The sequence below is a fragment of the Myotis myotis genome, unplaced genomic scaffold (genome assembly GCF_014108235.1).
Source record: "Myotis myotis isolate mMyoMyo1 unplaced genomic scaffold, mMyoMyo1.p scaffold_m19_p_17, whole genome shotgun sequence".
Classification (NCBI taxonomy): Eukaryota; Metazoa; Chordata; class Mammalia; order Chiroptera; family Vespertilionidae; genus Myotis; species Myotis myotis.
Window position 1 is genome coordinate 30,339,258 of NW_023416321.1, and position 27,868 is coordinate 30,367,125.

At 36.4% G+C, this 27,868-nt stretch overlaps 2 protein-coding genes and 1 pseudogene across 9 annotated transcripts in view; 1 reads left to right on the plus strand and 2 right to left on the minus strand.

Moving 5' to 3' along the window:
- The window catches only part of CRLF3 (cytokine receptor like factor 3), a 46,548-nt gene extending 42,001 nt beyond the window's left edge, over positions 1 to 4,547 (plus strand). The window contains exon 9 of the mRNA XM_036340587.1: positions 2,463 to 4,547. Within this exon, the coding sequence (XP_036196480.1) occupies positions 2,463 to 2,495 (33 nt within the window). The 3' untranslated portion in view covers positions 2,496 to 4,547. The remainder of the gene's footprint in view (positions 1 to 2,462) is intronic.
- The window catches only part of SUZ12 (SUZ12 polycomb repressive complex 2 subunit), a 46,862-nt gene continuing 21,985 nt past the window's right edge, over positions 2,992 to 27,868 (minus strand). For 4 of the 8 annotated variants that reach the window (XM_036340579.1, XM_036340577.1, XM_036340583.1 and 1 more), the window contains 11 exons: positions 26,243 to 26,328; positions 24,002 to 24,233; positions 22,558 to 22,651; positions 15,285 to 15,390; positions 11,480 to 11,657; positions 9,343 to 9,434; positions 8,993 to 9,202; positions 7,953 to 8,110; positions 7,424 to 7,622; positions 6,890 to 6,969; positions 2,992 to 4,905 (listed from right to left, as the gene is read on the minus strand). In XM_036340579.1, the coding sequence (XP_036196472.1) occupies positions 4,560 to 4,905; positions 6,890 to 6,969; positions 7,424 to 7,622; positions 7,953 to 8,110; positions 8,993 to 9,202; positions 9,343 to 9,434; positions 11,480 to 11,657; positions 15,285 to 15,390; positions 22,558 to 22,651; positions 24,002 to 24,233; positions 26,243 to 26,328 (1,781 nt within the window). In that variant the 3' untranslated portion in view covers positions 2,992 to 4,559. Of the gene's footprint in view, positions 4,906 to 6,889; positions 7,003 to 7,423; positions 7,623 to 7,952; positions 8,111 to 8,992; positions 9,203 to 9,342; positions 9,435 to 11,479; positions 11,658 to 15,284; positions 15,391 to 22,557; positions 22,652 to 24,001; positions 24,234 to 26,242; positions 26,329 to 27,868 lie in introns of those variants that run through there. The other 4 variants (XM_036340580.1, XM_036340578.1, XM_036340582.1 and 1 more) reach the window with 3 other exon arrangements.
- LOC118671784 lies at positions 11,688 to 12,445 on the minus strand (annotated as a pseudogene).

The following is a 27,868-nucleotide window of genomic DNA, read 5'->3' on the forward strand; positions in this document are numbered from 1 at the left end:
GGGGTAGGGGTCTTCATCATTGTCTGGTGGGGTGAAAAGTTCAGTTTCCCTACTTGGCCTGTAGGATAAACTCCTAGATCAGTGGTTCTCAACCTTCTGGCCCTTTAAATACAGTTCCTCATGTTGTGACCCAACCATAAAATTATTTTCGTTGCTACTTCATAACTGCAATGTTGCTACTGTTATGAATCATAATGTAAGTATCTGATATGCAGGATGGTCTTAAGCGACCCCTGTGAAAGGGTCGTTTGACTGCCAAAGGGGTCGAGACCCACAGGTTGAGAACCGCTGTCCTAGATAGAGTTGTTAGGGCAAAGATTAAATGCATTGTGATTTAAAATCCTTAAATCCACACCAAGAAACATTGATCGGTTTCCTTCCATAGTATCCTGATCCTAAACCTGCGGTTCAGGTATGTACCTAGACCAGGAATTGAACCAGCAATCTTTCGGTGCACAGCGCACTCAACCGAGTCACTCTGGCCAGGCTATTGTGATGCTCTCCCTAGAGCAGTGGTTCTCAACCTTGGCTGCACATTAGAATCACCTGGGAATTTTTTTTTTTAAATATATTTTATTGATTTTTTACAGAGAGGAAGGGAGAGAGAGAGTTAGAAGCATCGATGAGAGAGAAACATCGATCAGCTGCCTCCTGCACATCTCCTACTGGGGATGTGCCCGCAACCCAGGTACATGCCCTTGACCGGAATCGAACCTGGGACCTTTCAGTCCGCAGGCCGACACTCTATCCACTGAGCCAAACCAGTTTCGGCAGGGAATATTTTTAAAATCCTGATTTCTGGGCCTCATCCTCCAGAAATTCTGTTTCTTTGTTACTAATGTTGTGGCCCCACCCCATAACAAAGAAACAGAATTTCTGGAGGATGAGGCCCAGAAATCAGGATTTTAAAAATATTCCCAGGTGATTCTAATGTGCAGCCAAGGTTGAGAACCACTGCTCTAGAGGTTGTACCAATTTATCTTCCAAAAATGTCTTTAAAATTCATCATAGTTAAAATATTTTTAAAATAGAATATTACTTTTGTTCCTTATCTCATTAGTACTAATATTGGTTTTTAAGTTTTATTTTTTCAATTACCACCAGAAATGTTTTGAGTGCCTATTTCCACATTAGCAAACTTTCATCTTTAGCAAGCTGAATCCATCCCTGTTCTTGATCTTACTTTTTTCTAGTAACTTTTATCTTTGGTCTTTTTTGTCTCTTCCTGTCTACAGTTATACCCAAACTTCCCATTCACTCTCCCCCAAATTCTTCCTTTGCCTGTTTCCCTCTTGCTATGGCCCCATTTTTTATATACTCTGTGATTGGAAAAGTAGGAGTTGGAGATATTTAATACACTCATTAAACCTGTTTGCTATCACTTCACCTCCCTTGAAGTTGCCATTTTATTTTCTGTTGTGGGACTGCCTCTTTTTTGGAAACTCTCCTCTCATTCCTCTATACTGCAGTACCATTCAACAGTTAGTTTTTGGGCACTTAATTCACAACAGGCAGTGTTACCTGGACTATTACAATAGCATTCTAGACCTGGCTGGTTTGGCTCAGTGATAGAGCATTGGCCTGTGGACTGAGGCATCCTGGGTTTGATTCTGGTTGTGGGCACATGTCCGGGTTGTGGGCTCAATCCCCAGTAGGGGGCATGCAGGAGGCAGCTGATCAGTGATTCTCTCATCATTGGTTTCTCTCCCTTCCTCTCTGAAGTCAATAAAAAATATATATTAAAAAACAATAGCATTCTAGTACTTCTTCCTATGTAGATTCTCCCCTCCCAAATTCTTACAGCTGTGGCTCACCTAAAATATAAATTGGCTTTTTGTATCTGTGCAGTAAATTTCAACATGTACAGGGAAATGTTAATAAAGCAAGAACAGCTGAACTGTCAACTCTTCTGTAAAGTTCTCCCTCTTTTAAAGTTTTCTACAACTCCTGACCTCATGGAATGTAGTATATAATTTTATTATACAATATCACTTTATAACTATCATTTGTATCCCACTCTAGTCTGAACTTTTTGAGATCCAAGATAAATTCTTTTTCATTTAAAAGGAAATAGCCCAGCTGGCATGGCTCAGTGGTTGAGCGTTGACCTATGAACCAGGTCACGGTTGGATTCCCAGTCAGGACACATGCCTAGATTGTGGGCTCGATCTCCAGTGTGGAGCATGCAAGAGACAGCTGCCGATCAATGATTCTCTCATCACTGATGTTTCTATCTCTCTCTCCCTCTTCCTTCCTCTCTGAAATCAATAAAAATATATATTTTTTAAAAAGAATCCACAACCAAAGATAGATAACTGTTAATATTGACATTACTTTGAACTGTAAGTTTAAAAAATATATTTTGGTATTACCATAAATAACATACTCAAGTTGAAATTGATGTTACTGAAATTGAAAGCAGGTTTCACATTAATTTTTTCTTTTTTTGGCTTAAACAACAGACATTTATTTCTCATTGTTCTGGAGGCTGGTAAGTCCTTTCTCAATTTCAGCTCTGATAGGTGTACTTCTGGATCCTTACTGTCCTAAACAAGTCCAAGTCTTAGTGCACACATTAACAATGCATAAAATAACAAAACAGAATACAACTTTTATATTATTGAACTTTATGTACAAAATCATTTGATTTCAAATAAACATTTAATGTAAAAACAAACGTTCTTTTAAACTGATTTTTTTTACATCTACTGTACCTTTCAAATGCTTTATCATCTTACATGATTTCTTCAAAATCTCTTATCAAGGGTACATATAGAAAAGCATTTTTTTTTTATAAATAGAAACAAAGGGATTTTTTCAGCTCTTATAAGATGACATAAAAAGTTTACTCGACAGAAGTAATTTCATTACTATTTGGGGGAGGGAATCACCAACTTTTTGTGCAAACAATGCTAGCCTTCTTTTAAGCATTAAGAGCATAACTGCTTAAGAAATGACATAAGCAAAATTTCTACACCTACATCTCCCCTAAAATAATCTATTTTTTTTTTTTTTTACATATGTGCACAGCTTTAGCAAATTAAAGCCGGAGAGAAATGCTCAAGATCTGCTACCCATAGGTGTGATCAGAGTTGACTGTAACTCTTCATTTGGAGAGCTTACCAATCAAGGCGTCTGTAATGAAAGCTGCAGTTTCCCTCTTTCCTATCTTTTTAACACAAAAATTAATAACTAAGAATTTAATACTGGATGACAAAGCACATCCACACTATCAGTTAAATAGCCTCACAGTTAAACACATCTTAAAGACCAATCAAATCAGTATTTACATTTTATAAATTTCTGAAGACACCATTAGAAAGCTTATATATCCCTTCATTAAACAAAATAGGGAACTGCATCTGATGGTGGTGGAATGAAATTAAAAATACCTTTATTTACAGCAGCATTGTTCCTTTATAAATAAAGAATATGAAAATGCAATTATCTTTAAGGATAATAAAAAATTGAGGTGATGTTACTCAACCACAGTGCTTGAAGTTGGAATAAAAATCTATTGGTGCTTGTTAATGTGCCAGTAGTGAAACCACTTTCTGTTGGAGAAAATCCAACTGCAAATATGTGCATAAAACACATAACACAGGGCAAAATTGCTCAAAACAATTCAAGTCAGCTTATCTGTACTGGATATTCTAATCGTGAAACACATTACAAAAACATCCTTGTAAAGAAAAAAAATGTTATGTTTTCTGTTTCATTTTTATAGAACATTTCTTCCCTCAAAAGTGGCATCTTCAAAATCTCAAATTCTTCCCTTGGTTTACAATCCTAATGAAAAGATGTGGACAGTTTAATTTTCCATGTTTACCTAACTGGGGGAAGAAAAAAACCAAACTGTAAAACGTTCAAGTTTAAAAAAATATACTGGGTGAGCAATACACTAAAATTATCAACGTAAAATAAATGGTAAGTAATCTTAACATTTCACTGTCGAATGTGAAAAATTAACATCTCAAACAGGCATAAGATGAAGAAGTGCTTTTTTCAAATTGTAAAATCAATTTATGCAATGCAAAATATCTTGAGTGTTGTAATTTTTCATTTTAAAATGATTTCAAAATCAAGGATCAAGGTTTGATTGCAAATGGTAATGCAATATAATTTCACAAAAACCTTCAATTTTTAAAAAAGGGAATCACATACTAATTTTCCCTCCCCAAGAAAATGTTTCACAAAGCAGAGAAACAGCCAGTCACAAATGCAAAAAAATTATAATTTAAATATATGAAATAATTTCTCTATTACCAATTTATTTCATAAGTCAATTGAAGTTAAAAAATACTTTCTCTGAAGTATTGCTTTTCATGCTCAAACAAGAGAATGTTGTAATGACATCAATAAAACTGATATACATGTAATGCTGCATAATGAAGTAGAACCCTGATACAAATATCCTTGTTGAAATCATTTACTTCATCTTAACAGTGCCTGTTTGGAATCTATGATTAAAAAACAAAAACAATACTCTTCCTAGAGGCTGAACTCCCTAGAATGCAATTTCAGTGTTTGTCCACGACACAGGGTTAGGCCGTTTCTTCTCAGAGTTTTTGCTTTTTGCTCTGTTTTGAAACCCCTGAGACACCATCTGTTTCCGAAGCTTTCTCTTTTGAGTTAATTTCACTAAATCCATTTGCTGTCCCATTTTGTTCTTCAGTGATATCTTCATTTGCAGGTGAAGCAGATTCTCCTTTCTCTAGTTTTTGCTGCATTTCACGGAGCTTGGTAACAGCTTTATCTATTGACATTATGCTAATAAGATTAAAGTCATGCATGCTGACTAGATGAAGCATGAAGTTTCGACATAAATTCTTCTTAATTATTTTCTGTCCATAGTTTTCTACAAACAGCATACAGGCGTGATTCATTTGATTGTCAGCAATAAACCTATTTAACAAAAACAACACAAAACATCAATAACGATACAAAGCATTTTTGTCAAGTGGAACAGTGATAACCATTATAGAACACTAAAACTATCCAAATCTAGTAAGCGATGATTTAGCAAGAAGTAACACTATAGTAAATGTGAGATTCAATAACTTGAATGAGCTTAGTATTTAAAATATTTAAAGAGATGTGATTAAATCAGAGTTTAAACAGAATCATTTCTGTTTTTCCTAATTACATACAGCAGTATTGAAAGTATAACATTTTCTCTTGCCAGTAGCACTTTCATTAACTCTATATACACAATATCTCCTTTATTTTCTCGATTTTGATATACTTTCCTATTTCTGAAGCAATGTTTTTCTACATTTTCAGATCACGGTAGACCTCTAAAAAAATGAAGATATCACAACAAATAAATATGGCACAGTGTGGTTGTGTGGTGGAAAGTGAATTGAGGGTATATACAATGAATAAAATTTGAGAGAAATAGGAGAATGGCTCTCAGTTATCCACAGGAACTGAGTGTCCAACAGAATCCCAAAAGACCTGCCTGTAGGTTTTTAAATACCCAAATAGTTTGCCCAACTATTTGCCTCTTTATAATGCCAGTATACAATGAACCCCAAGAATTGTGCTAACACATTTAGATCAAAGAATTAAAATAGAACACAATAAAGTAATGTGACTAAAATTCTACCTTGAAACTGGCATTATCAGGACATAAGGAAAAACATTTAACCCAAACTTCTGCATACATACTTTAATCCTTAGTACCCCTAGACTGGGGGACCAGGCAAACATTTTCTGTAAAAAGCTAGATATAAATATTTAAAGCTATATAAGCCATATGTGATCTGCCATCTTCCTCTTTTCCTTTTTCAGTACCCACTAATCATGTGAACACTATCCTTTATAATAAAAGGCTACTACGCAAATAGACCGAACAGTGGAATGACCAGTCGCTATGACACACACTGACCACCAGGGGGCCCGTGCTAAACGCAGGAGCTGCCCCCTGGTGGTCAGTGCACTCCCACAGGGGGAGCACTGCTCAAACAGAAGCTGGGCTCACAGCTGGTCCATAGCAGCATTAAGGACCCCTCGGGGGATGTCTGACTGCCGGCTTAGAGGGAGCAGGCCTAACCAGCAGTCAGACATCCCCCATGGGGTCCCGGACCTGTGAGAGGGTGTAGGCAGGACTGAGGGGGACTCTTCCTCCACCTCCCCACCCGCTCAGTGCACGAATGTCATGCTCTGGGCCTCTGGTTCTTAGATGAAGGCAGTATATAAAAAAATGCTATAGGCCATACAACCAGACATCTTTATGTACCAATAACCCTTCACTCACCAAGAGTAAGGAAACAAAAGTATTCCCTCCCATTTATTTCACTATCTATAAATGAAAAAACTTTGGATGCTTGTACTATAGAAGAAAATCTCAAATGAGGATCTAATAATAATGAAGGCAGAGAAGAAAATGTGTAGTCACAGGAAAATAGTTCACACAGGGAAGGAGGCAGATCTGCAGAAGAAATAATGCTTTGGAACATGTAGTGACAAAGGCATGAGAAATAGGATTGTTTTACCTTGCCTCCTATGAAATGGTAGTAAATCAAAAAAACAATATTTTATTCTGATTAAGCAATTTTTAAAACTGTGGTAATAACTGTGATAAGTAATTTTCAGGATTTCCAGGAATATAGCACATGGCATTTACTTTTTGTATTCTCTGGCAATAAAAGGAATAAAAATTGGGTCATTAAAAAGGGACATATTAAAAATAAAAATCTGCTGAAGAGCTAGCACTTTCCTGATACGTTCTCTGAGCATCACCATTTTTCTCTATGCAATTATAATACTTTGGATATCTAAATTAACGGAATTTTATATAAGATTCTAACACAAGTAGATTTATAGAATGTGAAGCAGTAAAAAGAATATAAAGGAAATGGAATATTTAAATTTAGAAATACCCTACCCATGCTTCATGACATGGAGATTCCATAGTTTCATCACTTCTTTCTCTCCTTCATTAACATCAGAAAATTCCTCAATTTGCTAAAAATAAAAAAAATTTAAAAAAGAAAACACCTATTAAATGCAGAGAAATAATATAAATATTATTTCTAAGAAAAAATTGTGAGAATGTCAAAAACAGATTTATATAACTAAAAATACCACAACTTATTTATACAGCAAAGTGGCAACGTTTCTTAAAAACCACTTCTGTTTAAGCAGTAATTTTAAAAAGGAATTCCTAAGTTACGTACTGGTTACCTATAAATACAATGAACACACTATAAAATCACAAGAAAATCTGTATTTCTTCACCTGGTAAGTGTTTAAATGAGACAGTTATAAAATGTGCATTCCTGAATTTCTTAATTTAGAAAAAGTTCCTTCACAAAGTCAAAAGTTTAATTCATATTAAACAATTAATAGTTTTCAAACAAAAACCTTTTAATCATAAAATTCTAAAATCATTGTCAATAATGATAACAGTAATAATTACTGTAATGGTTTTTTCTCTTAGCCATTCAGGATCTTTTTCATCTTCACTATCTACTTCCATTTCTTGTGGACGGAGAGGTAAACAAGTATCACTATGGAAATACAGACGATTGTGTCCGCTACTGTATGTTCGTTGCTGTTCTACTTCTCCATCTTCAGATTCAAGAAATTCAGACATGCTTGCTTTTGTTCGTTTTGGCCTAACGAAAAGAAATGTTGATGTAATATCAATTGATAGGGTTCTTTGTATTTCACATCACCCAAACAGATTACATACTTTTCTTAGGGGTTTTGTAGCTAGATCTACTAGGAGCATTATTTAATCCCCACAACCACTGCAGCAATAGTGACATTAACATTTAAAACACAGGGAAAAGCTGTAAGGAGGAAGTGAGAAACCCTTATAGAAGCAGGAGCCAGGGAGGTTGATAAAGCAGTATACCACTCAGAGAATTAGCTACTGCCCCATCTGTTCTTCCACCGTCATCAATAAAATCCAGAGAATAAACTTGTATGACCTTTCTACCTACCTGCACACAAGAATGTGTGTGATAGGCGTTCTCTTTACAGGTCCATTGCGACTAAAAGCAAATCCAGGTTGGCGATGAATATCCTGAGGATTTCCTGCATAGGAGCCATCATAACACTCGTTGATAGAAACATCTATCCTAGCACCTTTTGGATGATACTGTTAACAAAAATGGCAAGGATTTTAGGAAAAGAAAGTATTATTCTACCCTAAGTACCCATCACTCCAATTTAATTAATTTAAAAAGTGCTGTAGTTTTTAGCATGGTGAACAGGAAGTCAGAGAACCTAGAACAAAAAAGATCTAATGTGGCTCAGTTGTTGAGCGTTAACCGATGAACCAGGAGGTCACGGTTCAATGTCCGATCAAGGCACATGCTCAGGCTGTGGGCTCAATCCCCAGGAAGGGGTGTGCCAATCAATGACTCTCTCCCATCATTGATGTTTCTATCTCTCCCTTCCTCCCTGAAAGCAATAAAAAAAATTTTCAAAAAGGGATCTGTGTTAAATCCTGGCTTGTGTAGCTTACTGGTTAGAGCATTGGCCCTCGCAGTAAAGGATAGCAGGTTAGATTCCCGGTCAAGGGCACATACCTGGGTTGCAAGTTTAATCCCCAGCCTAGGTTGGGGCACTTGCAGGGGGCAACCAATCCATGTGTCTCACAACAATGACGTTTCTCTCTCTCTCTCCCGCCTCCCACACTCTAAAAATCAATGGAAAAAATATTCTTGGGTGAGGATTAACAAACAACAGAAAGATCTATGTTAAAATCCTGGTTATGCCATTTATTGGCTTCATAACTTTTTACAAATTATTTCTCATCTGAACAAGAATAAGGAAATCATCACTTAATTCAAAAAGTTGGTGTGAGGATTAATGTGAGTCAATATAGGTGCATTATATGTAAACCGAACCATTCACTGTAATTCACACACACAGCAATCCACCCAAAAGAAGAAATTTTGGTATTTTGTACCAAGTACAATTTTTGAAAGTCAAATTGTCTTATATATCTTAGTAAGAAAAAAAAAAAGTTACATACAACATAATTGAAGATAAACCTGCTGTGGCACAGTTTAAGATGCTTGAGTAAACTATAAAGTTTTCGGCAGTTCAGAGTGCACCAAGGGCAATGTAGGTCATCTCTTGCTTCAGTCTGTTGTCTTGTATTGTTGTTATAAAGGAACTTTAAAATAAAATAAAAAAAGGTAAGCTCCAACTTACACATCTCAAAACTTCTTTTCAATATCCCCTTTAAAAATGGTTAAAACAAATTAAAAGAAAAATCAGAGATATTGTCTTTTTACTTAAACATCCAAAATATTTCATATGTGAAAATGTAAAACAAAGGCATTTCATAATTACTTATGTAACTGGTTCAGCTATGTTTACCTGATAAAATATTCTTAATTTTTGTCGGTTTTCATTTGAAGTATCTTTTTCTTTCCTCGTTTGTAGATCTGTAGTCAATGATTCTTTAACAGCTGAAAATACATACTTTTATATTTAATGCCAATATTTGCTTCTAAGTGAGATAATACATCTTTGTGAAAATAATTAAACATTAAAGATTTCACAGAATTCTACTTGTGGTATTTAGTACCGTTTTTATTCTCATCCTCAGGGGAACAATCCCACTTAATCAATACTCCTAATCATATATTTAGGTCTTTATTGGCAAGAGCCATACTTTTCCTTTAAAAACAACCTCTTGCCCTAACAGGTTTGGCTCTGTGGAAAGAGCGTCGGCCTGCGAACTGAAGGGTCCCAGGTTCGATTCCGGTCAAGGGCATGTACCTTGGTTGCGGGCACATCCCCAGTAGGAGGTGTGCAGGAGGCAGCTGAATTGATGTTTCTCTCTCATCGATGTTTCTAACTCTCTCTATCCCTCTTCTTCTCCCTTCCTCTCTAAAAAATCAATAAAACATATTTAAAAAACCATCTCTTATGTCCTATATCATTATAAAAGTAACTCCAAGTAATTATATATAGTCACTGTAATGTTTTAAGGACTTTGAGGTCAGAGTGTGGTTTAGTGAGCAGATATCCATTGTTGGTTTAACAAAAATTAAGTAAAAAATGATTGTATATTGCCCAGCCAGTGTGGCTCAGCACCCTGAGTGTCATCCCATGCACCAAGAGGTCACGAGTTTGATTCCCAGTCTGAGCACATGCCCGGGTAGCAGGCTTGATCCCCAATAGGGGGCGTGCAGGAAGCAACTGATTGATATTTCTCTCTCTCTTCCCCCATTCTTCCTCTCTCTCTGAAAAATCATAAAAACATATATTTTAAAAAACGATTGTATTAAGCCGTAGCCGGTTTGGCTCAGTGAATAGATCATTGGCCTGTGGACTTAAGAGTCCCGGGTTTGATTCCTGTTGGGGGCGCATGCCTGGGTTGTGGGATTGACCCCCTAGTAGGTGGCGTGCAGGAGGCAGCCAATGAATGACTCTCTCTCTCCCTTTCACTTTGAAATCAATATATTAAAAATATAAAAAATGATTGTATTAATATCATTCCAAATCCAAAAAATAATCACCGTTAATAATTTTGGTATATTTACTTACATACTTAAAATGTTTTTATTTTCTCTGACATAACTAAGTATTTTACAGATACAATTTTGTATAAAATTTTTTTCTCATTTTCTTTTAAACTCTTTTACCTATCTGACTGGCTGGCCACAAAGTATTTTGAGAAGTGACAGAATTGACTTGAGAAATATTTTCTCTGACACAGCCGTTTTTTCTAGCTTTTTAATCTGACTTTTATAATGACTTGCACACAATAAATGGGCATGAGGGGGTCAAAGACAGGGAACTAATAAGTCTTCTGCCTTCTTTAACAGACTTAGACTTGGATAACCTCAGGTAAAGGCAGTGTTCCTATCAGGCAGACACAAAATGACAGATCAGTGCAACCTGGACCTTAACTCAGCAGAGCTAACTACATTTGTAAACGTTTTCCCTCTTAAAAAATGACTCAAAATTTAACCTGGCAAAATTCAGGTTATAAAGACCCACGTCCAGCTCTAATATTATAAAAACACTCTGAAACATTGAATTCAGTTCTACAACAGATACAAAATTTTACAAGAATTATAAAAAACATACAATCCCAAAGCTCTATTACCAACCTGCAATTTCAAAATCCTAAAAGCTCTGAAAACCAATAGTTTCTCTCACGAATTTGAGGCAAAATAATTTAGTGGAAAAACCTGTCCTAAACTGGCATAGGCTATCTATAGACCTCGTTTGGAGGTGTTATATATGACATATATACTACATCATGCTTCTAAAATAAAATAAAAAATAAGTCCCAGACACATCTTACACAAAGATTTTGGATAAAATACTGTTAATATGTGCTTTAACACAAAACTTTACTGTTCTGGCTCATAGTTTGTTTCTCTAATAAATCAAATATTTCCCAAAGAATAATTTTTAGAGCAAATGACCAAAAATTAATCTAAAGCCTAAACCCTAACTAACTCTGCAAAACATTATTTTGACAACAATGTCTTCTCACCAATAGTTTGAGTAGGTTTAACTGAACCAGGCTTGTTTTCTTGATGGAGACTCTCTGAATTTCTAGTGGCAAGAGGCTTGGCAATAGGAGCTGTAGATTTATCATTGGTCTCTCCTGTCCAACGAAGAGTGAACTGTAACGTAGGTCCCTGAGAAAATGTTTCAAATGGAGGCAGCCTCTAAAAAAGAAAAAACATGAAAAGAATAAAGGAAGCTTCCATATAACAAATTGAAAGAAAGTCTAGAAACTTAAATATTTACTAAAAGTTAATTTATAATTTAATTAAATTATAATTAAATCAACAGACTTTTTTCTTGAAACCCAAAATGCCTACATCAATGGCCAGGTAAGTCATGTAAATGTACAGCACAGTAGAGAGCATCGTATTGGTGTTCAAGTTGTCTAAAAAAGACAGCAACTTATGAGCAGTAGCTGAATTATTGCCACACACAAACGGCCCAGCACAGCCACATTTTCAGATTTTTCAAAAGAAGTCAGAAATCCAAGTTCTAATGGGGAATTTTGCCATTTTTATATTGGTAACCAATTTAGAATGTTTTCTTCTGGACCAATACAAAAGTTTTTTTAACAAAAGTTCAATGTGAAAATGAACAGGACTCGATTTTTATATTGTAGTCAAACAGGTGCTGTGGAGAGGGGACGTGTGGAAGCAGTTGATTTCTCTGGTGACTACATCCATTCTTTATACTCTTCCAAGACTTCTAACATGATGACACTTTTCCCTCGTATTACCACTATCCCAATATTGTTCTATTGCCCACCAGTTGCCATCTCCACACATTCATCTATCACAAGATTCATAAAAGGATCAAATCCCTGCAATATTCCTTGGACATGTCTGCCACCATTTAATTTCAATAACTTCTTGTCCATAAATTTTTTAACTCAAGAGGGTGAGCTTTGTTCATGGTGTCTAAGTGAGCTCAAATATACCTCCTTAGAATATTTTTTTTTTTTTTTTTTTATATTTTATTGAGTTTTTACAGAGAGGAAAGGAGAGAGATAGAGAGTTAGAAACATCGATGAGAGAGAAACATCGACCAGCTGCCTCCTGCACACTCCCCACTGGGGATGTGCCCCCAACCAAGGTACATGCCCTTGACCGGAATCGAACCTGGGACCTTTCAGTCCGCAGGCCGACGCTCTATCCACTGAGCCAAACCGGTTTCGGCAGAATATTTTTTAAAAAAACATCAAGCCCTGACCGGTTTGGCTCAGTGGATAGAGCGTCGGCCTGTGGACTGAAAGGTCCCAGGTTCGATTCCAGTCAAGGGCATGTACCTTAGTTGTGGACACATACCCTGTGGGGAGTGTGCAGGAGGCAGCTGATCGATGTTTCTCTCTCATCGATGTTTCTAACTCTCTATCCCTCTCCCTTCCTCTCTGTAAAAAATCAACAAAATATATATATAAAAAAAAAACATCAAGTAAACTATAGTACCTAAAGCCTGCCAGTTTTTAGACACTGTTTGACTATAATTTTAGACTGGAAAGAGGGAAAAATGTGGTCAGATAAACTGGTTTTGACCTAGTAAGTCCATATTTAGGAACTAATCTTATAAACATACTCGAGGCCCTGTGCATGAAAATTTGTGCACTTGGGGTGAGGGGGTGTCCCTCAGTCTGGCTTGCACTCTCTCGCAGTCCAGGAGCCCTCGGGGGATGTCCGACTGCCTTGGAGGTGGGAGAGGTTCCCGCCACCACCACGGCACTCGCCAACCATGAGTTCGGCTTCTGGAGGAGCAGTGCTCCCACTGACCACCAGGGGGCAGCTCCTGCACTGAGCACCTGCCCCCTGGTGGTCAGTGTGCATCAAAGCGACTAGTTGTTCCACTGTTTGGTCAACTTGCATATTAGCTTTTTATTATATAGGATTTGCAATGCAAAAAGATGTATGTACAAATATATTCACTACATTTTTGAAAACAAAAAGATACTACATGAATTATAATAACCAAATTATATATTAAAATGGCATTGGTTTAGTAAATTATGGAACAGAATACCACAGAGCTTTTAAAAAGAAAGAAATCCATATGATCTGACTCAAAAGGATGCCATTTCATATTGCCTCAAACAATTTCTTGGGAAAAACTAACAATTCATATAAATACAACCTTTAATTTCTCATGGATAAATCTAACAAACTTTATCATTTTTATCCATATTGTTCATCTGCCCTCCAGTAAGGTTTACCAACTTATTCTTAAAGCATTATTTGAAAGTATGTGTCCTCACATATCCAATTATAAACTATCAATCTTTAAAACTGTTGTCATACGAGCAGTCAAAAGTAATTATCTCTGATTCTGTTTGCCTGTTTTTTAATACTACTAAGAATGAATTTGCTGGCCATCAATATTTGTTGCTTTAAGAACTGCCTGAGCTCAGCTGGTGTGGATCAGTAGTTGAGTGTCGACCCATGCACCAAGAGGTCACGGGTTCGATTCCTGTTCAGGGTACATGGCAGGGTTGTGAGCTCAATCCCCAGGTGGAGAGTGTGCAGGAGGCAGCCAACTGATGTTGATGTTTCTCTCTTGTAGATATTTCTATCTCTCTCTTCCTGCCTCTCTCTCTAAAATAAATAAAACATATTTTTTAAAAACATCAAAACTACCTATCCTCTACCCATTTTTCTAATTTGATTACTTATCTTTTTGTTATTGAGTTATAAGCCTAGGTATTCATAATAATAGCCTTTTATAAGTTACAAATATTTCCCCAACCCATATTTTAAATTTAGTTATTTGCATGTAGAAACAACCCACTTTTAGTAATTTTTTTATGCTTTCTACCTGTTGCATCACACTTAGAAGAGCTTTCCTCAGAACAAGATTATATGAATATTGATCTACATTTTTTGTTATGCATTATTTATTTCTACATTTACATTTATAAGCCTTCTGGAATTTCTTAGGTCTAAGTTTATTTCCAGATGGCTAGAGACCAATTATGTCACAATTAATGAACAGTCTTTCTTTCCCACACAGATGTACCACCAATTTTATCATGACTAAATTTCAAATGTATTTGAAACCATTTCAGAACTATGCTTCCTGATCTGCTTACACCGTATCATTTAAGTTCTATTAAGTTTAGAATATGTTCTACCCCCTAGTAAGTAAAGGTTCTCTGGAAACTTTTCCGTAATTTTCCTTAGTATTATTACACGTTATTCTAGGATTACTTAAAACTAATTTTAAGGCTTAAAAAAATCTTCTTGAGGATTTTGCTTGTGATGGTACAATGATCTTATATTTAGAAATAAATGACATTTTGTTGAGCCTGCCTATTTAAGAAATGTATGGATGCCTATTTATTAAGTCTCTTAGAAGAATTATGTTAAGTGTGCTTCGTTTAAGTCCAGCAGATTTCTTAATAAATTTATTAGTCATCATGTTACCTGCTGTTACTATGAATGGGATTTAAAATAGCAGTTAACATTTATTGAGCACTTATTTTATGCCAGGCACAGTGCTAAACAAACTTCATTATTTAATCCATCAACTCTATGCCTTGTTCTATAGATGAGAAAACCAAAACACAAAGCTTAAGTAACTTGCTGGATGCCACATAGCAAGGAGTGAAAATCTGAACTTGGTCTGGCTCCAAGGAGGATTCCTTCCATTAAATACTCTAAGTAGGTAAATTTTATTTGTGTTTTCCAAAGTACAAAAACAAAGGACTCTACTTCCAACATAAATTTGCATTTGAGGGAGAAAAACACCAATAAAAAATGGGAGTTCATAACTATAACGTGCTCAACCTTCTAAATAGTCCATACCTTCCCATCAAGAATAGTCTCCCATGTTGCTCTTTTCTTGCTTATTGGACATTCTTCCATTTCCTGCATGGCTACTTCATACTCCCCATCTAAAAGCTGTAAGCGCCTGTTAGACAAACACATACACTTTAAAGTAACCTGTGTTATTATTGTAAGTACATAAATTCTATATCTTTAGATTTATAAAGCATTTATTAAATTTATAAACTAGCTTATATACCAAACAAAATTTTAAAATATACCTATACTCCATTCTTGACACAAGCAATTTTAATGGTTTCCACTCTTAACTACTATTACTATAGAATTATTTTATTAATGCAGCCTCTCAGATATAACCTTAAACATTTAAAGTATAATATACCTATGGCCTCAAAACTTAGCAAGTTTTAAACACTAAGTATAAAGTATGTGTGCAGGCTTTACTTGTAAAAATGGGATAGTGTTATAATACTTGCCTTAGGGGACTACTAAGAATTATGCTTCTGTTATTTTTAACTACTGTAAATATTTGAAATAGAGTTCCTGACTTTTATACTTGACCAATAATAAAAAAAAATTATGATTACAATGACGACTCTAATAACTATAAGATCCTGGGGGCACCTGGCACATATAGGTGCTCAATAAATATTTCATGGGTAAATGAAGTACCAGCTGAATAAAAAAACCAACTAAATTATACCCATAGTATAGTTTTAATGTGTGTGTGTGTGTGTGTTTTTGTGTATATATATATGTGTGTGTGTATATATATATATAATTTACATTTTTAAACACTGGTAACACTATACTAAATAGCATTCTTCAATTATGCTCAACAATTAATTATATATAGCAAGAAGAACCTGGCTCCTCATCATCAGTCTTAAGAAAAAATCTGTTAGGTGATAACAGCTAACATTTATCGAGTGCTTACGATGTGCCAGGCACTATTTTCAAGATTTTACATAGTTGATTTAATCTTCCCAACAGTTCTATGAAGATGCTATTACTCCATTTTTCAGAAGAAAAAAATGAGGAACAGAGAGGTTAAGTAACTTGCCTTAAGATGACACAGTAAGTAGCCAGAACTAGCAATTAAATCCAATCTGTCTCCAAAGACTGACTCTTAACACAAATGACTTTGAGACTTAAGAATTTTTGTCTTGCCCTAGCCAGTTTGTTCAGTGGTTAGAGCAACAGCTTGTGCACTGAAGGGACCCGGGTTCAATTCCAGTCAAAGGCATGTACCTCGAGAGCAACTAAGATGGCGGCATAGGTAAACACCGGGAAATTGTCGCCTCACACAACAATTGAAAATTACCGCAAAGGACTGAGCAAACATCATCCAGAACAACAGGAAGGCTGGCTGAGTGTAAATTCCACAACTAGAAGGAAAGAAAAGCACGCTGAGAGCCAGAGGCGCTGCGGAGGTGAAGTGCAGAGGTACAGCAGCGCGCGCGCGCGAGGAAAGGGGGTGGCGCCTGAGGACGCGGCTGTCTTTTTGAATCACAAACTCCCGAAGGCTCTGAACTCCGGTTCCGGGAAGTCTCTGGGGACCCAGGTCTCATACGGGGAGAAGCTGGGGAGAAGCTGGTCTGTCCGGCAGCGAGCGAACTTGAGGGCGGCTTTCCCTCAGAGTTGCTTGCAGCCGTTACCGGAACACTGAGACGCGCGACTCCGGGCGGAGAATCGGCCATGGCCGCTTTCTCCGCCCTCTGACTCCCTGAGACCCCGCCCCACCCAGGCTGCGGCAGAGGCTTTTGCATGTGAATGTACCTAACTGCAGCCGAACCAGGCAGACCCTGAACTTCCAAGAGAAGGCCCAAGGCCCCGCAGCGGCTTGCATTGCTTCACAGCTGAGCCTCTTCGTGGCTCCTGCTGTGTGGCCTCAGGCAGAGGCTGAATTAGCACCTCCTTAGATCCAGGAGCCACTGTACCCAGTGGTCAGAGGGGGTCCATCCAGACTGCAACTCCTCAGATCCATAAGGGACACACTCAAGGAGCAGACTCAGTGAGCACCAAAGCCCCACTGAAGCAAGTCTTGCCCCAGAAGGGTGTCTTCAGCACAGAAGTTCTCCCACTTTAGACACAGCTAATTCTCACAGCCAATTGGCCTGGAGGTCAATTCCTCCCAGTGATTCTACAACAACCAAGGCACCAAGAGTGCACCAAGAGTGTCCACCCCAGGTAACTGGGGAGGCTGAGCTACTGGGCCCTACAGGTCACCTGGCGCACAGGGCCACTCTATCAGCACAGGGAAGCTGCCAAAATGCGGAGACAAAGAAACAGGTCACAAATGGCAGAAATGGAGGAAAGCAAACGATTGGATATAGAGTTTAAGGCCACAGTTATAAGGTTTTTCAAGAATTTTATGGAAACCGCCGATAAATTTAATGAATCCCTCAATAAGTATAGGGAGACCATGGAGGACATGAAAAAGGACCAACTAGAAATTAAGCATACACTGACTGAAATAAAGAATAATTTACAGAGATCCAGCAGCAGAAAAGAGGGTCCCAAGAATCAAGTCAAAGATTTGAAATACAAAGAAACAAAAAATACCCAACCGAAAAAGAAAAAAGAAAAGAGATTCCAAAAATATGAAGATAGTGTAAGGAACCTCTGGGACAACTTCAAGCGTACCAACATCAGAATTATAGGGGTACCAGAAGGAGAGAGAGGGCAAGATATTGAAAACCTTTTTGAAGAAATAATGACAGAAAACTTCCCCTACCTGGTGAAAGAAATGGACTTACAAGTCCAGGAAGCGCAGAGAACCCCAAACAAAAGGAATCCAAGGAGGACCACACCAAGACACATCATAATTAAAATGCCAAGAGCAAAAGATAAAGAGAGAATCTTAAAAGCAGCAAGAGAAAGACGGTCAGTTACCTACAAGGGAGTACCCATACGACTGTCAGCTGATTTCTCAACAGAAACCATGCAGGCCAGAAGAGACTGGCAAGAAATATTCAAAGTGATGAATAGCAAGAACCTGCAACCAAGATTACTTTATCCAGCAAAGCTATCATTCAGAATAGAAGGTCAGATAAAGAGCTTCACGGATAAGAAAAAGCTAAAGGAGTTCATCACCACCAAACCAGCATTATATGAAATGCTGAAAGGTATTCTCTAAGAAGAGGAAGAAGAAAAAGGAACTCTTACCATTTGCCACAGCATGGATGGAACTTGAGAGCGGATAAATACCACAGGATCTCACTCATTTGTGGAATATAATGAACAACATAAGCTGATGAACAAGGACTGATCCAGAGACGGAGAGGCATTGATTGGACTGTCGGGACTTGGAGGGAAGGTAGGGGAGGGTGGGGGTAAGGGGGAAAGATCAACCAAAGGACTTATATGCAAGCATATAGGCCTAACCAATGGACATGGACAACGGGGGGGTGAGGGCATGAGCGGGGGTGGGGGGGGTGGGGGGTAGAGGGTAACGTGGGGACAAGGACACATATGTAATATCTTAATCAATAAAAAAATATATTAAAAAAAAAAAAAAAAAAAAAGGCATGTACCTCGGTTGCAGACTCAATCCCCAGCCCTGGTCGGGGCACATGCAGGAGGCAACCAATCGATGTGCCTCTTTCACATCGATGTTTTTCTCTCTGCCTCTCCCTCTCCCTCTCCCTCTCCCTCTCTAAAAAAAAAAGGAATTTTTGTCTTTATGCTGTACTTGAATTTATTCCTCTTCAATAGAATGCAAAGCTATTTTAACAATATTTTAAAAAGCTAATTTTATTTAAATAGGTAACATATTCATATACTTCTAAATTGAAAAGAAGCTTCCCTCATGCATCTACATAGGTATATAATATTCTATTCTGATTGTATATTTGATAGGTTCGATCAAATTTACCTTCCTACCAGTAATGTATGAAGCCCTTCTCCCCCAAAGCTTGATCAATAGTGCTTTTTATTTTATCTCTGCCAAACTGGTAAGTGAAAAAAATTACATCTCAATGTACTTTTATATACAGATATCTTTTAATTGCGTAAGAACCATACATATATAATTGTGTGTAAACATCTTTATCATATCTCTTGCCCATTCTTCAAGGGCTGTGGTATTTTTCTTTTTACTTAGTATGATCTTTTTGTATTACAGGAATAAGACATCTATAGTATGAGTTAAAATTAATTTCCCTGACTTTCATTTGTTACTTTTCTGCTTTCAGAAGTAATTTTATATTTTTGCTCAATATGTCATACTTTTTCTATATATTTTTTTGAATTCTGATTATTCTTTAAGAAGACTTTAATTTCTGAGACTATAAAAAGAATCTTTACACATCTAACTCCCCAGATCTTGGCTTGCAAATACTTTACTAAAAGGAATCAAGATTCCTTGAAGAAATGGCTAATTCCAGAGCAGAGGTAGAAAAAGGAGAATGTAAGCTGGAAATATTTTACTACCCTAGAAAATAAGGAAAAACAAACAAAATAAAACAAAAATAATACTGAAGTCAAAAGAACACAGGAGCCTGCTTAGAGGTGCTTTTCCTGACCAAATTTGGGACAATTTGTACATTAAAATGAATAACCACATGAACAGATTAGACCAGATTGAATAAAAATAGAATTTGTTAATTCACTCGCCCCTTTGTTATTTTAAGTTGAGGGAAGGAATGCTCTACTTTATAGGAAACTGCCAATAAATGTAGAAGAAATGATAGAAAGTTACCAATTGGCAACTGTCATGAGAATAATTCATTTAATCAAGAATCCTCAATGGATGCCATACTGCTGGGTAAAAAGACATTTACCCAGTTTCATGTATTACCACAGAAATTACATACTGATTAATTACAGAGCTCAGCTGTTAGTGTGTCTTATCAATGCGACATGGTTGTAGGTTCAATCCCTGAGCAATCTCAGGGTAACCAACTGATGTCCCACTCACACATTGATATTTCTCTCTATCTCTCCCCATCCCTTCCACTCTCCCTAAAAGCAATCAATGGGAAAATATCCTCAGGTAAGCATTACAAAATTAATTAATTAATTAATTAAGTAAGTAAGTAATTAAAGGTAAAAGGTATTGTATAATGGAGAAATATGGTGATACCTCCTTAATCAAGTTATCAAACCTATACTATCTGTTTGTGATGTGCAAAGAACAACACTATTTAGTTCCTGCTCAAATGTTTAACCTGAATATATTCATTAAGAAACCAACCACAAAAGTCCAAATTGAGAAAATTCTTCAAACCTACAGGCCTATACTTTAAAAAAAAAGTGTCACAAAAGGCAAACAAACAAAACTGGAGAACTATTCCAATCCAAAGGAATCTGAACAGATATGGCAACTGACAAATAACTACAGATCACAGTCCTCAATTGGGGGTAAATGACATTATTTGGGTTAATTGGGGAGACAGTACTATATTATGTTAAATTTCCTTAATATGATAGGTGTATTGAGATTATGGAGGGAAATGTTCTTTTTTTTTCTTTCTTTTTTTCTTATTGCTTAAAGTATTACAAAGAGTATTACATATGTCTCCTTTTTTTCCCCCCGCCATTGACAATCCCCTGGCCTCCCCTACCCCCCAGTGTCTTATGTCCATTGGTTATGCTTATATGGAGGGAAATGTTCTTGTTCTTAGGAGACACATCCTGAAGTATTCAGCAGAAATGGAGTATCACAAACTTTCAAATCATTCATAAAAAACAAAAGTATACACTTACAAATAAAGCAAATGTGGTAAAATGCTAAAAACTGATGAATTTAGATGAAGGCTCTATGGGCATTAATTACCTGTATTGTTCTCACAACTTTTTTGTAAGTTTGGAAATTTTCAAAGTAAGTTGAAGGGAAATTCTCCCATGGTTTTTTCATAGTTTTTATCATTAAATAAAAAGCAGTAGTTCACATGTACATGTTAAAAAATGTTAACATATATATATGTAAGGTATAATATATGTTAATAATTTTAAAAATAATTCAACATATCTCCCCATCCTGCCTAAAATAGAACATTTACCAACATCAATAAAGCCCAGTGTGCCATATCCTCATTGCTCCTCCCACATGATTGTTATTTTCCATTTAAATCTTTGATCCACATTCAAATTTCCGACTTTAAAAAGACACTATATTTGTTCTGCCACAGTAATACTGTGATATTAAGTGATATATTCTAAGGCAATATGGTACCCAAATTTTGTGGTATTATTCCTAATCATCTCTGCTTTCCTATTAAAAGTCTTATACCTTTCTTTACATGATGACTAGTAAGTGATAATATTACAGCAACAATCTAGTACTTTTTAAAGAATACAAGGAATGTACTAGTTGCTACACTCAGTTCTTTATCCTGTACTTGACAGTGAACTACCAGTGAGCAGCCTGGAGCCAGAAATATGTCATGCTATAGGTTTCACCTCCAATCCTGTCTAAAAAGAAACTGCAGCCCTGACCAGTTTGGCTCAGTGGCTAGAGCATCGGCCTGTGGACTGAAGAGTCCCAGGTTCGATTCCGGTCAAGGGCATGTACCTTGGTTGTGGGCACATCCCCAGTAGGGGGTGTGCAGGAGGCAGCTGATCGATGTTTCTCTCTCATCGATGTTTCTCACTCTCTATCCCTCTCCCTTCCTCTCTGTAAAAAATCAATAAAATATATTTTTTTTAAAAAAAGAAACTGCATTTGCCTCCTAGATCATCTTTTACTGGCAATTAGATGCTTTATTCCCAAATGGAAACTGTTGAGATAATTATAAATCCAAGTGTTCTTTGCTACCCTGTGCCAAATGTACATAGAGCCATACAATGATTACACACAATTTTCTTCCTTAATTTTAGTAATTACATAACCTCAAAATTTGCACAGGACCCACTGCATTCAGGTCTCTACTCATATATTACCCTCTCTGAGGCTTTCTGTGTAAAACAACCATTTATTCTCTTTATTTTTCTTCATAGCACTCACCACTAGGTGACATCAGTTGATATAATTTTTTGAAGGGGTGGTGTATGTTTCCTCCACTAGAAGCTCCATGAAGGCAGAGATTTCATTGCCTTTTCACTACCTAGAACAGTGTCTGACAGGGTAGACACTCAAAAACACTTGCCAAATAATCTTAACTGAGCCATTCAAATAGTTCCTCATCTGTGTTTATTGTTTTCTATGTGATAAAGAGAAAATATTTTTTTTTCAGTCATAAGAATAAAGAGAAACAAAGGCAAAGAAATAATATCACCACTACATTCTACTTTGGGATAAAAAGATGTTCAGAACATTATAGGAACCTCACTTGTCCATCAGCGTTACCTGTTTTTATCAAATACTGTCATTTGTGCCACAAATGTCTTTTCCCCATCTTCACGATTTCGTTTTCTTCTAGCTGGAAGTTCTTCATTGACATCTGAATTTGATAAACATTTCTCATGAATAAAATATTCAAACACAAATGTCCTATTTATGATATACAAGCCCTTATTTATCCCAAATGAGGTACAAATTACACTAAATTGCAGTATAATATGCAGACTTACATGTTTCTAATGTTTTTATGATATGTCTGAATGTCCTTTTTGACATTCATTGACAGTAACCCCATATCTATTGAGAATAATCTTGACCTTGCTAGGCAAGAAGAAAAAAAAAAAATCCTCCTCATTCATGGTTTTTTTTCAAGAACTTCAGATGGTACTTAAAGAGTCAAAGATTAGCCCAGCTGGTGTGACTCTGTGGTTGAGTGTCAACCCATGAACCAGGAGATCAAAGTTCAATTCCCAGTCAGGACACATGCCTGGGTTGCAGACTCAATCCCCAGGAAGGGGCATGCAGGAGGCACCGATCAACGATTCTCTCTCATCATTGATGTTTCTATCCCTTTCTCCCTCTTTCTGAAATCAATAAAAACATAGTTTTAAAAAAAGATTCTGTATACCACCTAAAAAAATAAAAAAACTCAAAGATTAATACATGGATTTTTCAACTGCAGAGGTGGGTGAGGTGGGGTGGGTTAGGCACCCCTAACCCCCGCATTGGTTCAACGGTCAATTGTATTTATTTGTATTTGTCTATCTCCATACTCTGAGTCTAGGTTGTGAGCCTATGGAGGATAAAACTGGGTGTTTTAACCAACTTTGTATCCCCAGCACCTATATGTTGGTTGAATGATTACCTCAAAGGTGGATTCAGAACTGTTGGGATATACATAACAAACAAGTGTAATAAAATATTAATTGCACAATCTATGTGTTGAATGTGAGGATATTGGTGTTCACAAATTCTTTTGACTGTTCTGTATATATGAAATTTTCCACAATAAAATGTTGAGGTGGTAGTGAATTTATTGTTTGCTGTGAGGCTAATTTGAAATTCCAATTTTTCCCATCCAGTGTTCAATTTATTATTTTACTGTATGAAGTATGTTTTGCCATGTAATAATGAGAACTTTACAAATTAAATACCTAGTACAGCACAATAGCCAATAGTCCAAGAGCCTGGGCAATCTACCATAAAATTATCTCATTAGACTATCAGAGACTTGCAAATAAAAGCAATGCTATTAGAAAACGTGCAATTCAGTTCTAGTTCTGCATCATTTTTTTCCCATGGAATGGCAGTCTTAAAAAATTATTACAATAACTAAAAAAGAAATAGTACAAAATTATGAATACTTTTAAGATACACTGGTTCAATAATTTTCATTAACCACTGTAATCTCCTATGATAAAATCTAGTTATATTATTAAAATAAAATTACCAATATTTTCATTGGTTTCTCCATTCATCATTCCATTAAACTCTCTTCTTCCTGGACGAGTCACTCTAAATAGCAATGAGTAAGACTTCACCATATGGCTGTTACTAGGTTCAAATTCATTACTGGAAACTGCAAGGGATGGGAAATTTCCAGGTTTTGTTTGATTGAGGTCAGGATTCAAAGGCACCTGCTTTTTACCTGTAGGAACTTGCCTTATTGGACAACTTACATCCTGCAAAAGTAAAGATTATTAAATTATATTTACTTATATACATGTAATCATTAGAATTACAATAAACTTGTAATCACAGCCATAGGAAACATGCTATAGGCCAACATTCCCAAATGACATACTAAAATTCTAACCATAGTTGTGAAATTGTGATGAAGCAAAAACAAAATTTGGAACAAGTATATTCCAAATATTAACACAAATGAGGATTTCTCCAATATGTTGAAAATAATGATACAGTATATCCAATATTTAGCTGATAATCTAAAAAGTTCTAAATTAGAAATATGAAATTAAAATCATGCTTAAAACATTAAACTTGTTAATCTTATCCCTTAAATTTTATATTTTAACAAAAAGATAGATAAGACCATTAGAAATAAAAAGAGAGAATTATAATCTCACTGTCAACATTATGACATAAGTAAATTCATTTAAATATGTTGTTTAACAGAGGCAATATTCATCTTACGAGTAACGTTCTGTAATCATTTAACTAGAATTATAGAGCATAGTTGAAAAATTAGAAGATGCAAAAGACCTTTAAAACAAGAAAATATAGTACATATTTCATTATAGCTTTTTAAAATGAATAAATGTTTATGGTTAAAAAAAAGTCTAATCCACAGAAGAGTATAAAATGAAAAATGTTTCTCACCCCCGCCCAGATCTTACCCTCCAGAGATGACTAATATTAGTATATCCATCTTTCCAAGAAAATATTTATGCCTATTATTTTTTAAACATAAAAAGGATACTATAGGTATATTCACATATTTTTGCCTAAATCAAAATATATATTAAAGAATTTTCACATCACTGCATGTCATGTGCATGGGAGTTGGAGGCACAGAAAGTGGTATTTCTTAACTGCAAAGTTTTTAATATATATTTACTCTGCCATCTCTTGTCACCTAAGTCTATCCATACCAATGCTCTAGCAGTTTTCAAGTCCTGTATCACCTTACTATGATTTTGGAAGAACATCAGCAATAGGAACTTCAAAATACCCAAGGACTTGACTTAAGGCTACTAAAAGTCTATCTGTTGGCTTTTGTGGGTTGTCCAGGAAATTTAACCATTATAACACTTGTTTTTATGACAATACTTTCATCTATATATATAAAGAGCCAGGGGCCATCACAACCAAATGGACGACCGAACAGGCTGAGTGGGGTGACAAGGCTGGCAGGGGGGTTAGTGAGGGACGACTAAATGACTGAGCAGCAGGCTGCGTCGGGTGACCAGGCCGGCAGGGGGGGGCAGTGAGGGGCAGCCAGGCCAGCAGAGAGGGCAGTGTGGGATGACCAGGCCAGCAAAGGGGGGCAGTGAGGGGCAACCAGGCCAGCAGGCAGAGGCGGTTAGGGGTGATCAGGGGGGCCAGCAGGGGAGGATCAGGCAGGCAGGCAGGTGAGCAGTTAGGAGCCAGCGGTCCTGGAATGTGAGAGGGATGTCCAACTGCATCCGGAAATCCCCCGAGGGGTCCCAGATTGGAGAGGGTGCAGGGTGGGCTGAGGGAGGGGAACCCCACCCCTGTGCATGAATTTTGTGCACCAGACCTCTAGTCTTATAATAAAAACTTGAAGCAATATACTAACAAGTTAATGGCTGATAACGCTGGTAACAGAATTTCTTAGCCTGAGGATTATTTTTGAAAAAAAGAATCCTTTTGGAAAAACTCTCTCTTAGCCCTTATTTAAAATTTCAATGGGTGTAAGAAGAGACTTAAGTAGTAGGGAAGTAATGGAATTTATGTCTTAAAATGTTAAAAGATAGCTTCTTCCCTTCATTGTCAGACTCCTACAGGAGAAAGTTTTATGCATATACCTACAGCCAGACTAGGAAAACACACAGATCTGGGAGGTTGGCAAAGAGGTTATCAGTTTTACAATTCAGGCACTAACATATTTAAAAGCTTTCAAGGTTTAAATACAAAGTATATACACATGAACATATTCAAATTTTAAAAATTATCTTACTTAATCTACCAATATCATTGTATATGTTACCTTTCTTTTTTTGTGGCAAACTTTCACAAGCAGGACTTCCAGAGTAACAGAATTTTGTTCATTTTCTGAGTTTTGTGATGGCTTATCTAAATAGGAAAATCAATATTTCAAATGTATTTTTAAAAATATATAAATACAGTACTCATTTTCCTAAGAAGTCTAGAAATTTCTAATAAAAAAGACTTCTCAGAATTTTATTCATTCTTTTCTTCCTTTTGTTAATCCTCGCTCGAGGATACCTTTTCCATTGGTTTTTAGAGACAGTGGAAGCGAGGGGGAGAGACAGTGAGAAGTATCTATGTGAGAGAGACACATCGACTGGTTGCCTCCACACATGCCCTCACTAGGGCTGGGGATCGAGCCTACAATTGAGGTACATGCCCTTGACCAGAATTGAACCCAGGACCCTTCAGTCTGTAGGCCGAAACAGACAGCAAAATTACAGTTATGAAGTAGCAACGAAAATAATTTTATGGTTGGGGGTCACCACAACATGAGGAACTGTATTAAAGGGTCGCAGCATTAGGAAGGTTGAGAACCACTGCAAGGAATCTCTTGGCTCACAAAGGTTTAAGTATTTTAATTTTAAAATATATTCTGTATTACCTATACCAATTAACAAATTATTTTCCATAATTTGACTTTATTTTTATTTTTTAAATGTTTTCATTGACTTTTTTAGAGAGAGGGAGAAGGAGAGGCAGAAATATCGATGAGAGAGAAACATCGATCAGTGGCTTCCTGCAGGCCCTTTACTGGGGATTGAGCCCACAACCTGGGTAGGTGCCCTGACTGGGAATTGAACCAGTGACCTCTCAGTTCATGGGTCGATGCTCAACCATTGAGCCACACTGGGCCATAGCTTGTCTTTAAAACCTAAAGCCTGAATAGGTCAAAATTTTAAATATTTACTCATTCATCATCAAGTTTCAGTATTATGTGGAAGAATTATAATAAATGAATCTATAAACATACAGAAATAAAATAATTTTTGTCCTGAGATTCTGAACAAGTTTTCACTTAAAAAGTGTGCATAAAATGAATTTGAATCAGTCTATTTGAAAGTTATATCCACGATAAAAATACTTTAATATAGCAAAAATAATCCAATGGCTAAAATCCAGTAACAAAACATTACTCTCCAAACATTACTTACTCCAAAAATAGCACCCTAATAATCTTTGTGTATTCATTCTAAGCAGTTTCAAATAGTAACTGCTAAACAAAAAGTCTTCATTTAAAAAACAAAGAAAAAATAATCAGATTTTAGAGACCTGGATGTTGGTTTTCTATCCTGGTTTCTTAGAAATATTATTTCTTCCCTGGTCAGCACGGCTCAATGGTTGAGCTCTACCCAGGAACCAAGAGATCACTGGTTCGATTCTCAATCTGTGCACATGCCCAGGTTGCTGACTCGATCCAGTTTCTCTATGGATGTTTCTATCTATCTATCCCTGTACCTTCCTCTCTCTCTAAAAGTCAATAAAAACATTGAAAAAATTACTTCTTAAAAAAACCAACAACCTATAACAATACTTTGAATAGACAGGAGAGGCAATGTATCTATCTGCTTCTTCCCAAATTCCACTAATTTGATTATAATGGGAAATTATTTTCTGGTAACAG